Below are 16,794 nucleotides of genomic sequence, written 5' to 3' on the forward strand. Positions count from 1 at the left end.
ACCCAAAATCCAGTACATTAATTAAAATTAGAGTTGGCTCCTGAAAATTTTCAGGTCTGAATACTCTTATCTTCAGGAAAAAGTGCAATTGGATTTTAAATCAGTAATCTGAAGCTCTGCACTGCAGTTTGTGTTGTTTTCAAGAGCTGAAGTTCAGAGGCTGCTACTGGAAGCAGAACGTAGGTGTAAGCACATCTCAGGTGATTAGTGTGTAATTAATAATACAAACAAGACCTTTCGTATGCAGTTTGCACTTAATGATTTTAGCTTGTCTGAAATTCCTGTCAGACTAGTGGAGTTTGTGAAATAACACACTCGTAGCCTGGAAGAGCTCGCAGGGTCTAAGTGATGGATTTTAATTGGTTTCTGGATAGATTCCATAATAAGAAGATCTCAGGGGCGGATGTGTCGTCTCCCCATCTAACAGTGCACAGTGACGGTAATACAAGGTGTCAAGCCATAGGCTTAAATGCATTTCCAGCTGAAACCTAACCCTGCATTCTTCCTCAGCTTCATGCCTACCTTCCTCCCTGGAAACCGGCAAGCTCTGAGCGTGCAGACGGATGGGAGAGGAAGGTCTCTTGCTGCAGGTGTTTTAACAGAGAGATGCAATATGCAGATTACTGCTCAAAAGCAATGCCAATAAAATCGTCAATCCTCAGTACCACCCGTTTCTCAAACGCGTCACTTCAGCAGCACCGGTTTGTACACCAACTTCACAGGCGCACATTAGCACGCGCTACGGGCGCGGCAGCTGTCAAAACACCTTCAACCGCCCCAAAAACCGTCCGGAGGGCCCACTCCCGCTGCGCGCCTTCAGTTACGGCCGGCTGCGGCCGCCGGAGCCAGCAGGCAACCGCGGGCTTTAGAGCGGCGCCCGCGCGGCGGGAAGCGCCGCGGAGCCGGCGCAGGCCGCGGCCCGGCGCGGGGGGGCGGGCGGGAGCCGCCCTCGGCTCGGCCCGGCCCGGCCCGGCCCGCCCCGCCGCCGCCTCCCCGCCCGGCTGGGCGCGGCGCGGCGCGGAGCCCGGCGGGGCGGCAGGAGCGCGGCGCCATGTGGCGGGCGCGGTATGTCACCGTGCAGCAGCTCGCCGGCTTCCGCCGCTACGAGGTAACGGCGGCCCCGCGCCGCGCGGGGAGGGCGGGCGGGCCGCGGCGGCGGCGGGCGGCGCGGGGGGGCGCCGCGGGGCTGCGGTTCTGCGACCCTCTTCCCTCACGGCTGCTGCAGCGAAGTGCTGCCCCCCCTTCCTATTTTCTTCCTTTCTTTCCCCCCCCCTTTTTTTTTTTTTTTTTTTTTTTTTTTTTTTTTTGTGTGTGTGTGTGTGTGTACGCAGTGGTCTTTTCGATCATTGCGCTATTTTTAGAAATCTTAAGATACAGCAGGATGAAGTTGTTCGGAAGCGGCCGCACCTGCGCATCGCGCCGGGTGTTCTCGGTTGTCTCCCCGCAAAAGTCCGGGTTAAATTCAGCGGCGGGAGTGAGGGCACGGGCGGGATGCTTAACCAAGTGCCGGGTCTTGGTGAAGATGTGGTGGGAGCAAGGTAACCGCGTTTGGAGTGCATATCAAACCCGGCAAAAGTTGTGTGCATTTTAAAGAAAAATAGGCTAGGAATGATTAAAAATTAATAGGTTTGTGAGAAAACGTACGTTGATGGTGCTTGTTTGCTTCCACACACACAAGAATGCTTTGGCTTTGGGTACTAAATAAGAAAACCAGAAAAAAAGCTTGCTTTTAAATAATTTGAAGTAAACCTCATATTTGCAAATATCAGGACTGCAGAATTCAAATGAATGGGTGGGTCATAAAATATTTTGATTTACCAGCGTTAGGTTGCAAACTGATGAGATACATGAGTTTTGTTCCCAGCACATTGCACATGCATTGCAGGGGATTATCCTGGATTGCTGCAGCTTAGCTGCAGGTATCTTGCATGTGCAGTGCTACCGTGTTCCCGTACCATCACCCCGCTCCCTGTTGCAAGCGCTGTGGACGTGCCAGCTCCCACCAGTCCAACATCCAACCACTTGTTTCACACTGAGGTTCATAGAACAGCTCCCACCGCACGTTCCCTCTGCTTCTTGGTCCTTGCTCTTACCACAGGCCTCCAAGCTTGACCTCCAACCCAACAGCTCAACTTCTCTTCCCCCAGCCTGGAGTTCTGTCTGTTCACTACCGTGGAGAAACTGTGGTTTCAAGAACCTTCTCAAGGTCATTTGAACTTGTTATGTGCAGTAGCTTGTTAAAGTGTAGTAACTTGTTTGTGTGTCCCCAGTGTGAGTGGGTTAAAACATGCTGCAGGCTGCATACGGCCAATGGCTGCGTGGCGCACAGGCCTGCGCTTGCACGGTGAAGCCACAGACTTGACTGAGATCATTAGAGGAAAAATTAAAAAAAAAAAAAAAAATAGCATGAACATACATTAAAATTGAAGTAATTTTCCCAGATTATTTTGGTTTGTAGTACAAATACAAAGAATTTTTATTACATTCTTCTTTATCATTTGAATTAAAGTTGCTGCAAACAAATGCAAGGAGGAAGATTATAACATTTTGTTTAAACCGTACTGTAATGATTGTATACTACTGATGAATTAAAGGGCAGATCATTATCGAAGGACTGAATCACATACTGAAACATGTCAATCCAGTTTATTAAATTTACTGTGGTTTCTCAGGAGCATTGCAAAGCCTCGAAAATATGTTAGACACTTTTGCTAACCATGGGAGGTGCAAGCACACTTGAGAAGTACCAGTCAAACCATGTTCTGGAAAACTATGATAAATATAGGCTTTAGAAAGTTGAAATCAAATGGTCAGCTCTTCATTATCTAAGGTGACTAGGCCCTGAGACATACTGGAAAATAAATATGTATAAATAAATCCAAATGACAGAGGCTACACCCAGAGAAATGCAGCTGTGTGAGGTCACTGCAGCTAAGCAGCTGGGGTATCTGCACCATCTTCCTGGTGCTCCAGATAGCAGGAGGACAAAGCAGGGACTGGCTGCTCTGCACTTGAGCTGACCATATTCCTGAGTGCTGCTCACAGTGTGTTAAAGCCCTCCAAAAATACAGGAGGAATGTGGCAAGGAAACACTTACCACAGTCACCATCTCCTCCTCACCTCCTCACATCACCTTCCCACGCCCAGGGCTGTGATCACAACTACAACTTTGCTCTTTTCATCTCCGAGGCCTGAGACATGCTCTTCAGCCTCGCGTTACCTTCTGGCTGCCATCTCCCCCTTTCTCCATATCGCCCTAGGACCTCCACCTTCCCAGTCCTGATGAGGAGACTGCTGTTGCTTCTACTGCTGAGTTGGCAGGACTGTCACTAAACTTGGATTACTGGGCCCAGTGAGACAAAAGTTGCCTCTATTTGCAGTCGCCTGAATATCTCTATAGCTCGTTCTCCAGAGCTGCTAGCTCTGGAATACAGTGGAGGGACAAATAAGTTGACCCTGTAAAGAGCTGGATAAACTCTGAAAGGATTTATTAGCATATGGTCCAGCCTGAGCTAAAATAGGATATTGCTTCCAGACATGAAGTGTGTGTAGGAAACGGGAAAGAGGCAGCCACCCCTTCATCATGCAATATTACATTTTGCACTGGTATCAGTGGCTTAGGATAATCCTTACTTTGCACAGTTTATCCATAGATAGCTGATTGTAATGCTGCTTAAAAGAATAATCTGTGTAATTAATTCTGTTTTACATATGAAGAAAATACTTGCCAATTTTCAAAATTTTCGCACAGGTAAACTATTTTTTTGCCATGAATGCCTCAGTTATGTGTCTTAGCCATTTTCTGTCTCCTGTTCATGTTCACAACGGATCTTGGTTACAAAACCAGTACAATTCTTTGCAAAGAGAATGGCAGACCTCATGAATTCAAGTTCAACACTGTTTAGCATCATCAGATGCATGCATGTTAGCATTTTAGTTCAGATCAGGAGTGTGCTTTTGAGGCAAAACTCCCAATCTTATGCAATTACAAAGCTGAGGTTACTATGTCAGAGTGATCTGGGAGAACACAAACTGAATTCCCGTTGAATGAACTAGAAGAGGTACTAGGACCACACCAATACACTTAACTGCTAATGAGCATTTAGAACATGGAATCAGAGTAAGTCCGGTCCTGTGTAAAACTTCCTAAAATAGCAGCACACGCTGTTTTACTCTACAAATCTACTCCTGTTGGAGTAGACAGTACCTGTTAATGTGGACATAGTCGTTCAAAGCTTAGATTTTCTTTGCTGTGCTCCTGTGTGCACAGGGTGCGGGTGGAGATGTGAAGATGCGTTGGTGAGATGCAATCCTGGGTATTGCTGCTGTGGTAATTTGGCCATTTTCCTGCCTTTGGGGTAGATGGGCATGCACAGACACAGGACTATTGCATGCTGCAGCTTGCATGTTTTGCTGCAGCTGTAGAGGACAGTAGGCTAGCAACTGGAATGATACACCTAAAAAGGTTCAACTAATTGCAATTGTAGGACTTGGGTCATGTTTCTTGTTCCTGCTTCCCCTTAGATATCTGTTACTTGCATTTTTTGGTTCTTGAGGAGCATCCATGGAATTACACAGCTGTCTTTTTCCTTTCTTTTGGATTACTGTTGGAAACAAGTAGTCCAGAGCCAGCCAAGCGATGAATGAAAACAAAACAAGAATTTGATTCCTTATTTTTATCCTCTTCATCAGGATCTAGTAAAGTTAATGGTGAGCTCTTGTTGCCAGTGCTTGTTCTCATCATAATGATTTTTGGATCTCTTGCAAATCTATCTTGAATCAGATTCTATAATACTATGGATTGAGCATTTGCAAGACTGAGAATTTGACACCATTTTTTCTTCCAGAATAAAAATGGTCCAAGAACAAGCTATAGTGATTTCACTCAACGAATAGGCTTTGCAAAACATCATAAGGAAATTGGAGACAACATTAAAAATTAAAGTTGAAGATTTGATATTTTCACCTTCATATGTCTAAACTATTTCTGTGTTTGTCCTGTAAACCATTTCTTGGAGGATAGCTCTCTGGGCAGAGAATGGGGAAGCAGTGAAAGAGGTGTATGTGATTACATTTCAGTGAGGCTTCTGATACCACCTTCTGGTAAATAAAGTAGATTGAGACAATTAAGATGAAATCAGCATCAAATGGAAATGCAGTGGGTTCAAAACACCCTGTTAAGGATAATTTTAAGTTTTCTGTCATGGGGGGAGGATATATCAAACATAATTCTGCATCCATCTTTCTGTTCCAGCTCTATTACTGTTTAATGCTTTCATTAATTGACAGAACAGAGAATGTTCTTGTAAAATTCTTGTGTGTGACACTAAAGCACCTTGAGGATACATTTAGGATTAAAAATGTCCTTGAAAAGTGGATTAGATGACCAGAACTCAATAAGGTGAAATTCCGTAAACAAGGCACAGTGCTTAGGGGAAAAAAAATCAAAATTTCAAATATGAAACCAGAGATAACTGACTGCAAAAAAGATACCTGGGAATCAGTGTGTTGGCAGTGTTTTGACTTATAAAAAGAGAAAAAAGCTTATACGTGTGTTAACAGAAGTGTTACTTATGCTGCTGTACTTGCATTGATCAGATATTCACTGAAATAATACGTCCTGCTTACTTTGGCAAACTTTACAATCCCCAACAAGATGGCATCGAGAATATTAAGCAGCTCAGAAAACATTAAACTGTGAGGAATAGTCTGAATCTTGTGAGAGTAAGAGTGTAACAACTGGTTATTCTTCATGCATGCACTTTTCAAGCAGGATAATATATAAGTTTAGTTGCGTCAAGAGACATTTATGTTGGATGCTCTTTCAGCCTTGTATTTGTAGGGATAGTTAAGCACTGGAGCAGGTACCAGGGGAGGTTGTGTAATCATTTTATCAGAGTCTTAAGAAATGATTAGATTTCTCTCAGGGAGAATCTAAAGTCTAATGGGAGTTGAAGAAAACAGTTGCTTATACCTCTTTTAGCAAAGTTGTTTTTACTGCGTTTTACTTGAATTTGCTCTGAGTACATACACTGTCATTTATCTCAAGCAATTGGAAGCCAGCAGCTCATTAACTCATGGTAACTTGATCTCCTTCCTGAATGTCAGGTAAACTTTATTATGCATGAGATGAAAGGGTAGACTAGAGAACCTCTAAAGTTACATCTCAGTCCCCATTTCAGTAGGTTAGAGAAACAGTATCAGAAGACACAATATTAATGTTTCAGGGACTGATTGTTTCATAGTGACTTACACCAAAAGAGCAAAGTGCATTAAGTATAGTCTGGTGAATTATATTACGTAAGTCCAGAACTAGACTAGCGTGGAAAAACATGAGACTGGATTTCTGTTAAGTTTTTATGTGTTTTCAAGGCTGCCTGTAAAACCATGAGGTTTAGAAACACAATGGATTCTAGTCACATTGATTAACTACAAGTTTTGCTTTCAACTCCAGTGGAGCAAGGTTTTTACACAATTTTGTAAACTGAAAATTTAGATTCAATAGGACAGATGACTTTCATTTGTATATTTATCTGGACCTTCTTAGGAGACAGGTAGTATCCTTCATGCTTCTGTATAGACAGTTTTGTATATGTTAAGAGTACAGTGTTTTTTATATAGTACTTTGCAGACAATATTTGTAGTCTTTTTCCTAAATTGTATTTAAAATACATCAGCATTTTTTCTATTTAGTTAGTTTTTTCAAATCATGTCAGTTTAATAAAAGCCATGACAATCTGAGACAATGAAAAAGATTCTCTGAAATTAATATTTTCCACTTCCGATAAAATTGGAGAGTCAACAACCCACAGTTTTGCAAATAAGATCTTGCAGTATTCTTCATATGACTTTGATGAATTGGAAGACTGGCAGTCTAATTAAAACTTGGTGAATAATATTTAAAATAAATCATTCATTACCCTTACATTTTCTGTCATTGCATACATGCATAGAAGAGTGCAAATCTATTACGTAATTCTAAAGGGCTGTCTTTGTACAGTATTTGTTATTCCTCATTCTGCGGTAATGGTAGCTGACATAATGTAGTATTTCAGGAGCTGCATGATCATTAATTTCCTTATACACAGCAAATGCTAATGAGGTAACAATGTAACAAAATCACATCAGAGAGCTGTTGTATCTGACTTGCCACAGGACTTTTTCCCAACAATGGTGTAACTGTATGTGTTGTCAAGTGCCATGTTACACCCATGAATTTACAAAGGTTTTCTGTTTCTAGATCATTTAGGGGACAAATATTCTACATATAAAAAGTTACATACTTTATTGAGCCTCATAAAAATGCAAGTAAGAAACACATGATTTCAATTTATTGCTTTATCAATAGATATCATCAAAGAGACATTAATGTTCTAGATTTTTAGTGTTTTGGATTTTTATTTGTAGGATATGCATGTATATACATATACATGTATTCATATGTGTTTATCTCTGTTTATTCATCTGTGTTTTGATAGCTCCTCTCTTCTGGGTCAGGATACTAGACCACACAGCTGCTTGACATGTGATACAGAACCGCTGTTTGGCATCCCTGATGAAAACTGCAACCCACTTCTAATACGTCTGTGCTTTTGGGCCTAGAGTTGTTTCTTTGGGTTCCCCAGAGATTTAAGTGCATCCTTTGGCAGAACTCCAGCTGTGTGGGAATTCTGGCTGTTGTTTAATCCTGAGCGGGCTGATAGTACCTGTGAAAGCACGTGTTTGCACACACATACAAATAGATGTAACGCAAAATCTATTTACTTTTACCAACCATAGGAGACAAAAAATACATAGAAATCAACTTCCTTACCACATTAGAGTATTTTTTGATTAGAGATGATTAAGTTTCTTTTGTGCAGTTCCATGAGACTCTGCAGATGTTCTTTTTACTCAAGTTAATGCTTTGGCTAATCTAGACCAGCTTCTAGGTTTGTCCCCTTACAGTAACAAATGTGTGTCTACCCTCTGTTATCTCTTTGTATTTGAGCCTATTTCTGTGTTCTTTTCCCATCATACTGATTTCTTTGTTTTGTATTTTGGACACTTTCCATTAAACAAACTCTTTTTCCTGAAGACAATTTAGGGCAACATCCTTAATATAACTACTGTTGATTGAAAAAGAGTTGTTGATTTCCAGTATCATTCCCTCTCCCAGGTTTGGGTGCTAACAGTCCTGTTGATAAGGATTCAGATTTGTCTAGTCTCACATATTGAGCAAGAACCTTACTCCTGAGGCCAGCACATTATGACTTCTTACCCCAACACCTGCTTCTCACTTGGTTGCAGTGTGGCTCTGATATCTCTCTCCACAGATTGCACATTTCAAGCATAGCTAGTCAGCAGATCTGTGATCCGTCAACGTCCTACTCCTGCAAATGGCATTGCGGTAAATAGCAAGCTGAACATGAGCCAGCAGTGTGCTCTGGTACCGAAGGCCAACAGTATCCTGGGCTCCATTAACAATAGCAGAGTCAGGAGAGTGGGGAGAATATTATTGCCCTTTACTCAGCACATGTCTAGGATACTGTGTCCAATTTTCGGCCTCTCCAGTATAAGAAAGAGAAACGAGTACATTCAGCAAAGGGATTCTGAGATGATCAGGGCTGGAACACCTACCCTGTGAGGAGCAGGCTGAGGGAGTAGGACTTGTTCAGCCTGGAGGAGAGATGCTTTGGGAGCCCCTAACAGCAGCCCCCCAGCACCTATTGGGAGCTCATCAAGAGGCTCTTCACAGAGGTGCAGGACGGGTGGATGAGACATAATGGACATAAGTTGAAATGAGAGATGTTCAGATAAGGAGAAACATTTTCGCCATGAGGACAGTGAGGCAGTGGAAAAGGCTGCCCAGGGAGGTTGTACAGTCCTCATTCATGAAGATTTTCAAGACCTGACCAGATAAAGCCCCAAGGAACCTAATTTGGCTTCTGGCTGAACATGATTAAAGAAGGAGGTTGGACCTCCTGAGGTCCCTTCTGGCCTTGATGAATTATCCTGTGGTCCTATGATCGTGTTCTGTGATTCTGTCACCTTGGAGCAGTGGCACCACTCTGCAGGCAAGCTGTGTTATTGTCATTACTGTACTTTACTCCCTAACACGTCTTTGCCCGTCCTGTGGCACTGCATGCCCCTTGACCTCATGGGCATAGGTGTGTACATACCTCCATTAAGTGACATGATGTGGCATAATGCCCAGTGCATGTGTCAGGAGTCATGAAAACGGGAAGGTCTGAATGATGAGTATACATCCACAAAGAGGCAGCCACAGCACAGCAATTTCCATAATAACAGCTTCCTAACAACTTAGTAATATCAACCAGAATCAATGAGGGGTGGGGGGGAAAAGGCAGGGTAGTCCAAACTAATTAAGGAAAAGGAGATACGGAAGAAGTCTATTATTTATGAAAAATTAATTAGATGGTAATATCACATAAAGTAATTCCATTATTAGGATTATCAGCCTTGTGTTTTTGAATGTATGTTATGATGGAGATGGAACAGGTCCCACACTGGAGCCTCCTCTAGGGCCAGCACAGAAGGGGGCTGCCCCATGGCACTGCCGCTGCGCCCCGACATCCAAACTGCCAGGAGAGAGGATGCTCTCCAGGCCCACAGGGAGCAGTAAGGACAGTAAAGCTCGCTTACTGCCTCTAAGTAATACCTTTTATTTTATCCTCCTGCAATTTTTTTAGATGTGGTGGAATTTTAAACTGGTAGAGTGTTAGAGCAGTTGGGTCACAAATAGTAGACAGTAAAACGTTACTGCTTGTTTAAATATTTCTTCAAAGATACACTGTTGAACAGTGTTTTCTCAAAGTATTTCCATTGGCAGATCCCTCAAAATTTTGCATTTGAGATGCGGATTGCTCCATATAAGTGTAGGCTGGATGACAATAAGCTTACAGTTTGCTTGTTTTAGAAGTAATCAATAGGCTCCCATGAGAAAATGCTGTTGAAAACTGCTTCTGTAGAGTTATTATTTTCAATAGATCATTTATTCAAAGAGTACAGTTTATATAATTTTGCCTATTTTGAATTTGATGGATTGATTTTCTGCTGTTTTTAATTGTCTTCCATTATTTTCATGAAAAGTTAAATGAGAAGGAGGATAAAATTATTCCCTCCCCTACTCGTGTTAAATAGACTTAAACAACTGTACAAATCCAGAGCTCACTTAAAACTACAGATCTGGCTCTAATTTGGTAACACTTTGAAACAGGTTTAGATTGGAGGAGAACAGTGTAATTGATGTGGAATAAGCTTTGGAGGGAACTTACTGCATTTTAGCAGCTCTCATTCAGGTGATTCCCCGAGAACAGATAAGAAGTACCTTACCATTTTACATTTAGGCGTAGGTTGCCTCAGTTCCTCAAATGCTCATCGTGCAGTAATGACATGCACGGAAACAATTGCTGTGGGGCATCTCCAGGCAAATAATTTGTTACCTTGTAGTAGCTTCTTTGTATGTTTTCACTCCTTTTCATCATTTACTGTTTTGCCAGACATCTTTGCTCACTAGTAGATGGTGAATTCTTGTGTATATATAAAACAGATAGGATTTAAGAGATATTTAGATGTTCACCAAGCCTACAGGATCACTGAGTTGTTAGAATATCGGCACATATATTCAGCTATGGCTCTTCCATACTTACGCCTGGCCTGGCTGAGTTTGCCTGGAGGAAAAGAGCAAACATCACAGTATTTATATTCTTCATGTAAGTCCTTAGGCAGTTGTTAGATGGCTTTCTTTTTTATGTTGAAACAGCTAGTGTATTCTTCAGTAATTTAAGAGGCATCTCTTTTCACATGACATACTACAGAGTTCACAGAAACATACATTCAGTGTATTTCAACCTAAATTGTGAATATTATCTGATACATAGCTGTTTTAAACATCACTTTATCTGAGAAGAAAGCTTTTCAGTCTTTACATTCTTAATTGTCTTGCTTATTGCTTTTGATAAAAGTGAACTCAAGTATAAAGTTGAGCTAAAATGGGCAGACTTTATTTGAATAAACTGATATTGCTTATACTTAAATTATGCATTTAAATATGACATTTTTAGCAATATAGCATTTATATTCTTCACTAGATACTCTTGGTGAATCGCAGCCCATCTGTGCTTCCGTCTTGCAGCATATACAATGGGGATAGTAAATCCTGTCTTGATTCACAGAGTTATTGCAAAACTGAGTGAACTAGCTGAGTCAGCTGATTTCGAGGCAGGAATGAAAAGTGTTGTTGAAGATTTGTCACTACTAATATGAAATTAAAACTCATGCACTCATTTTGGTAGTAACAATTAGAAAACACAAAGGTTTTGTTCTGTATCTCTGCACGGATGTGACTGTGTTGCACAGTGCTATGTTACAGATAATTTAAGAAAAGCAATTGTCTATTACAATAATGATCAGGTTGAGTTAAAGTAGCTATCTCCCAGTAGTTAATGCAACTGCATTGCTTCAGGGTTACCTCTGAAATCCTTTCCTGATGCTGAAGTTTGTGTAGACACACTTGATGTTCTTCCCTTGTAGTCATTCCAAAGGTTTATTCTAGGGTTACCTCCACCCTGTGACACTGGAGAAGACTAGGCAGGAAAACAGGGGGCTAGATGCAGCCGTATGCTCTGCTTAACAGATAGTTCACTCCTTGATTCTTTTTTCTTTCCAAGAAGCTCCCTCCATGACAACTGCTAGGCATTGTTTGGGAAGCAGTCCATTCTAGAGACTGGTACCAGAAGGCGTTGTGCACCATTTCTGGCTTTCACCATCCTTCCGTGCTATGCCAACAGCGGCTTTTGGATCTTCGAGCAGACACAATACAACCCTCACTTTCATGCTGTGAAAATAACATAGTGATGAGTTGCAATACAGTCTCCAAATTATTTAAGGTGCTTTGAACTGAAATATGCTCATTACTGAAGAGGAACGAGCTAATTTCCATGCTTCTTCATTCAATATTCCTTTCCCATCCAGAACACCACAGTTCATCCAAAGGCATAGAAAGGAACTGGGTGCAGTATGAATGTTCTTGAAATGTCTTTAGATGACATTACAGAAACTGGCTGTAAACAAAAAAATTTTTTTTTCTTTTTTATTAGTAACAGATAAAGACCATTTGGATTTTTAGTGTTAGACTTTGGAAGCCTTCAAGCAAACAAAACACCGACTTTGTCTTATGTTTTCTAGAGTATTTATATTAGAGCAAAAAAGTAATTCTAAAGAAACAAGATTATTTCTGCTTTTTTTTTCTCTCTTGGAAGCACGTGGTTGTTCTGGTAAGCCAGTGAGTGCTTTGGATAGAAAGGCAAGTCTTGCTGTTGTTATTTAATAAAGGATTTTATGATTTTGTGCATGGCTTTGAAGGATTGGAATGCAGGGGGGAAAGAGGAGAACGCAAAAGCAGAGGGAGCAGGAGCAGGTCATCCAGGTATTCTGACCTTTGTTCTTGTCTGAGTATGTCTGATTTCATTGAACGTGCTCATGGCAAGTTATCAAATATCTGAACTAGTCTTTGAAACTCAATCTTTCAAGAACAACTGAGGTAAGGAAAGGGGCAGTAGGTAGACTGAAACTTTTGGCTGATTTGTGGCCACTTGGAACCTCAGTAACTCTAATGAATACTTTGAATTTCCTTTCATTTTCAGAGGTTCTTCGTTGGTTCTTCTGTGAATTAGGTACTAGCTGACTGTTGCATTTGTATAGGCATTTTATACCTTAGTATTATTGTTGCTTTTGATAATAATGTAAATACAGCCTGTGGACAGTTTGGACTTGATTATTTGCGTGCAAGCAGTAATATCAAAATATTGATCAGCTGTAATAATCACTGTTTTAAAGATATAGTATGAATTGCAGTATCTGGAGCTGCTAATACATTTACAGAATAGTGAAAGCTGTAGTTTTAGCTGCAAATTCATTTTTGCTGATATAACATATTTAAGAATAATTTTAATATATATTCTGGCAGAAAAGTTTCTAATGATGTAATTGTCTCCTGTTTAAATAATAGTGGTGGCAGAAGGAGAGAAAAATGGTAGACTTAAGTGATCATAGAATCAGTAAGGTTGAAAGGGACCTCTAGAGATCATCTAGTCCAACCCCCCTGCTCAAGCAGGGTCACCTAGACCATGTTAGACAGGGTTGCATCCAGGTGGGCCTTGAAGATCTCCAGAGAAGGAGACTCCACAACCTCTCTGGGCAACCTGGTCCAGTGCTCCGTCACTCTCACAGAGAAGAAATTCCCCCTCACGTTCGGGCAGAACTTCCTGTGCTTCAATTTCTGCCCATTGCCTCTTGTCCCATCACATGGCACTACTGAAAAGAGTTTGTCCCCGTCCCCTGGACACCCTCCCTTCAGGTACTTGTACACATTGATAAGATCCCCCCTCAGGCTTCTCTTCCCCAGGCTGAAGAGGCCCAGCTCTCGCAGCCGTTCCTCGTAGGGCAGGTGCTCCAGCCCTCTGATCATCCTTGTAGCCCTATGCTGGACTCTCTCCAGTAGCTCCATGTCTCTCTTGTCCTGGGGAGCCCAGAACTGGACACAGGACTCGAGATGAGGCCTCCCCAGGGCTGAGTAGACGGGCAGGATCACCTCCCTCCACCTGCTGGCAACAGTCTTCCCAATGCAGCCCAGGAGACCATTGGCCTTCTTGGCCACAAGGGCACATTGCTGGCTCATGGTCAATTTGTCATCCACCAGCACTCCCAGGTCCTTCTCTGCAGAGCTGCTCTCCAGAGCTGGTCAACCCCCAGCTTGTACTGGTGCCTAGGGTTATTTCTCTTTAGGTGCAGGATTCTGCACTTGCCCTTGTTGAACCTCAGGAGGTTCCTCTCTGCCTGTCCAGGTCTTTCTCTGAATGGCAGCACAGCCCTCAGGTGTATCAGCCATTCCTCCCAGCTTGGTATCATTGGCAAACTTGCTGATGAGGCACTCATCCTGGTCATTGATGAAGAAGTTGAACAGAATGGGACCCAGTAGTGAGCCGTGGGGGACACCACTAGCTACAGGCCCCCAGCTAAACCCTGCACCACTGATGATGACCCTCTGAGCTCTGCCTTTCAGCCAGTTCTCAATCCACCTCACTGTCCACTCACCTAACCCACACTTCCTGATCTTATCTGGGAGGATGTTATGGGAGACAGTGTCAAAAGCCTTGCTGAAGTCAACGTACACAACGACACAACGTCCACTGCTCTCCCCTCATCTACCCAGCCAGTCATCCCAACGTAGAAGGCTATTAAGGTTGGTTAAGCAGGATTTGCCCATGGTGAATCCATGCTGACTACTCCTGACCACCTTCTTTTCCTCCATATGCTTGGAGATGACATCCAGAATGAGCAGTTCCATCACCTTTCCAGGGATGGAGGTGAGGCTGACCGGCCTGTAGTTTCCTGGGTCCTCCTTCTTGCCCTTTTTGAAGACTGGAGTGACACTGGCTTTCTTCCAGTCCTCAGGCACCTCTCCAGTTCTCCATGACTGTTCAAAGATGATGGAGAGCGGCCTGGCAACAACATCCACCAGCCCCCTCGGTACCCGTGGGTGCATCCCATCTGGGCCCATGGATTTGTGGATGTTTAGCCTGCCCAGAAGGTCTCTAATCCTAATGTCATGCTTTGAATATTTATAGAAAATGAATTAGTGGTGTACACTTCACTAAATCATACATTTTATTCCCTGCAGAAAGTTATTCTGCCCTTCCTGACCAGTAGTTCACAGGCGATTCCTTAGATATTTGCACGTAGATAACATATAACCATGTTCTAAAAATTTTATAAGTATACTACATTTATTGCTTGTGACCAAAACTTAACCACAGGTTTTAAAATAACTAAGCAAATGCCTTGTTTTTCTGGAAAGTAGTTAAATTTATTCTTTGTATGTACATAGAAAAAGGAAAGCTAGTGAAGAGTTCCAGAGCATCCTGCAGCCTGTTATCTTCGGTAGCTGGGAAAGATTAGACTAAAAGTCTTAGACTGTGCATTCAAAGACTGAGGCATGCTGCATTAATCTTCAGTCCTGCTTGAGCTTGCCCTCTGAAGGTCCATGAACTGCTCAGAGGTGTGCAGGGTAAGCATCTGTGCAGGTGCTTGGAGCCTGGGGAGACTGCAACGGGGATTATTGTTGCCTTATTTCAGACATCTAAAATGTGCCGAAGGTTAAGATAGATATCTGGGCTCCTTTGATAACTAATGAAAAGGAACAAATATTTCTGGAGTGCAATCTCATCCAAAGGTGTAGTTGGCTAAGAGGTGAGATAAGTTAACTATAGAGAGAATCACTGTGAGGAGAACCATTACTTGTTAGTTAAAGTTAGGTGAAATGGATTCGTCTTTATTGTCAACTCTTCTGCAAGTGAACACCTTCAAAAAGTTTTAATCTATGGAGTCCTTATCTTACATTATCCGCACATGTATGTTTGGACAAAGCTGTATAAGAATATATGTGAATTTTTGTGTGAGTTATATACTTCATGCTAACAACATAGGCCATATACACATTTTCCAAGTCCAAGAATCTCTGTACAAAATATATATTCCACCCAAATGAATACTAACTCCTGCCACAGTGGACCTGCCCGTGCTCAAGAACATAGTTGCAGATAGTATTATCGGTTAAAATCTTTCTTCTGTATAACTTCTTCTGTATAAATCTTTCTTCTGTATATGTTGTTCAGAGTTTGTGTTCTGAAATCTCAGGGCAAGATAATTATTGATACTGGACTGTAAGGAGAAAGTAGACAACACCAATTCAGTGTAGGTTCAGATTTCTGAAATACTTTGGGAAAGATGCAGGTATATGCTTATTGGAATTTATAAGAATATAATATTTTTACAAGTCTATCTAGGAGGGAAATTTTATTTTGATGATTAATTATAGACTCTGCTAGAGCGTATTTTTACAGTAACTTTGCTTTACAGCAGATTAGCATAGTGGAAATGTGACTGTTTTACTATGTAAAAACCTGTATATCTGTGTGAGGGAGTGTTCCACTTATGACCGTGTTCCACCTGCATTATATATTCTACATACTAGTAGTGAACTGCTGCTGAGACTATGCATTACATTAAACCCAAAATACATTGAAATGCAGAGTTTGGCAGTCTTGTAAAATGAGTAAGAATTTATAAGGAAATGGGACTACAGAACAGTTTGCTGTTGCATCAGCCTAAACTTTTGTGTTTGAATGTAGAGTTGCTAACGATGTATTGTAAACCAGGTCACTGCTTTTTAGTTAAACTAAGACTGTATGGGTGGTTATCAGAATGAAATAAATTTATTCCAGTCTCATTCAGAATGATTACTTTTAGTTGCTGAAGGATTTACATTGATAGAAAAAGATTAATTCTTCAGTGCTTTATTTATATGTTTGCTTATCTCTTCGCAGTACTGTGCTGTGGATACAAACCCTTTATCTGTGTATGTTATGCAGCCCATCTGGGACAAAATTATTAAGGTAAGAGTCTTGTTTAATAGAAATATGAAATGATAACATAAGAATTTGTTTTAAGATACAACAGAGAGATTTCATTTTTTGGTTGTATTTGTTTTTTTCTGATCATTGTGCAAAAAACATCAGTTTCTATTATAGCTTTCATTAAACAGCTTTAAAGCCATTAAAGGATTTACTTAGTACAAATTATTTTCCTCCAGCGTATGCTGCCTAACAACAGCATTCCTTTATCTCTGTGCTGTGCTCGTGATTTTATGCAAGTGCCGTCTCATTTTCTCCCAAGGGTACTTGCTCCAGCGAGCTGGGCATTTCTCTGAGAAGCTGAAAATGAGAGCGGTTG

At 41.6% G+C, this 16,794-nt stretch overlaps 1 protein-coding gene across 2 annotated transcripts in view; it reads left to right on the top strand.

The window, feature by feature from the left end:
- The first annotated feature begins 1,013 nt into the window (after positions 1–1,013).
- LOC134137437 (ethanolaminephosphotransferase 1-like) overlaps positions 1,014–16,794 on the top strand; it is a 57,509-nt gene continuing 41,728 nt past the window's right edge. For both annotated transcript variants that reach the window (XM_062570388.1, XM_062570389.1), the window contains exons 1-2: positions 1,014–1,108; positions 16,389–16,457. In XM_062570388.1, the coding sequence (XP_062426372.1) occupies positions 1,052–1,108; positions 16,389–16,457 (126 nt within the window). In that variant the 5' untranslated portion in view covers positions 1,014–1,051. The remainder of the gene's footprint in view (positions 1,109–16,388; positions 16,458–16,794) is intronic.

The sequence above is a fragment of the Rhea pennata genome, chromosome 2, assembly GCF_028389875.1.
Source record: "Rhea pennata isolate bPtePen1 chromosome 2, bPtePen1.pri, whole genome shotgun sequence".
Classification (NCBI taxonomy): domain Eukaryota; kingdom Metazoa; phylum Chordata; class Aves; order Rheiformes; family Rheidae; genus Rhea; species Rhea pennata.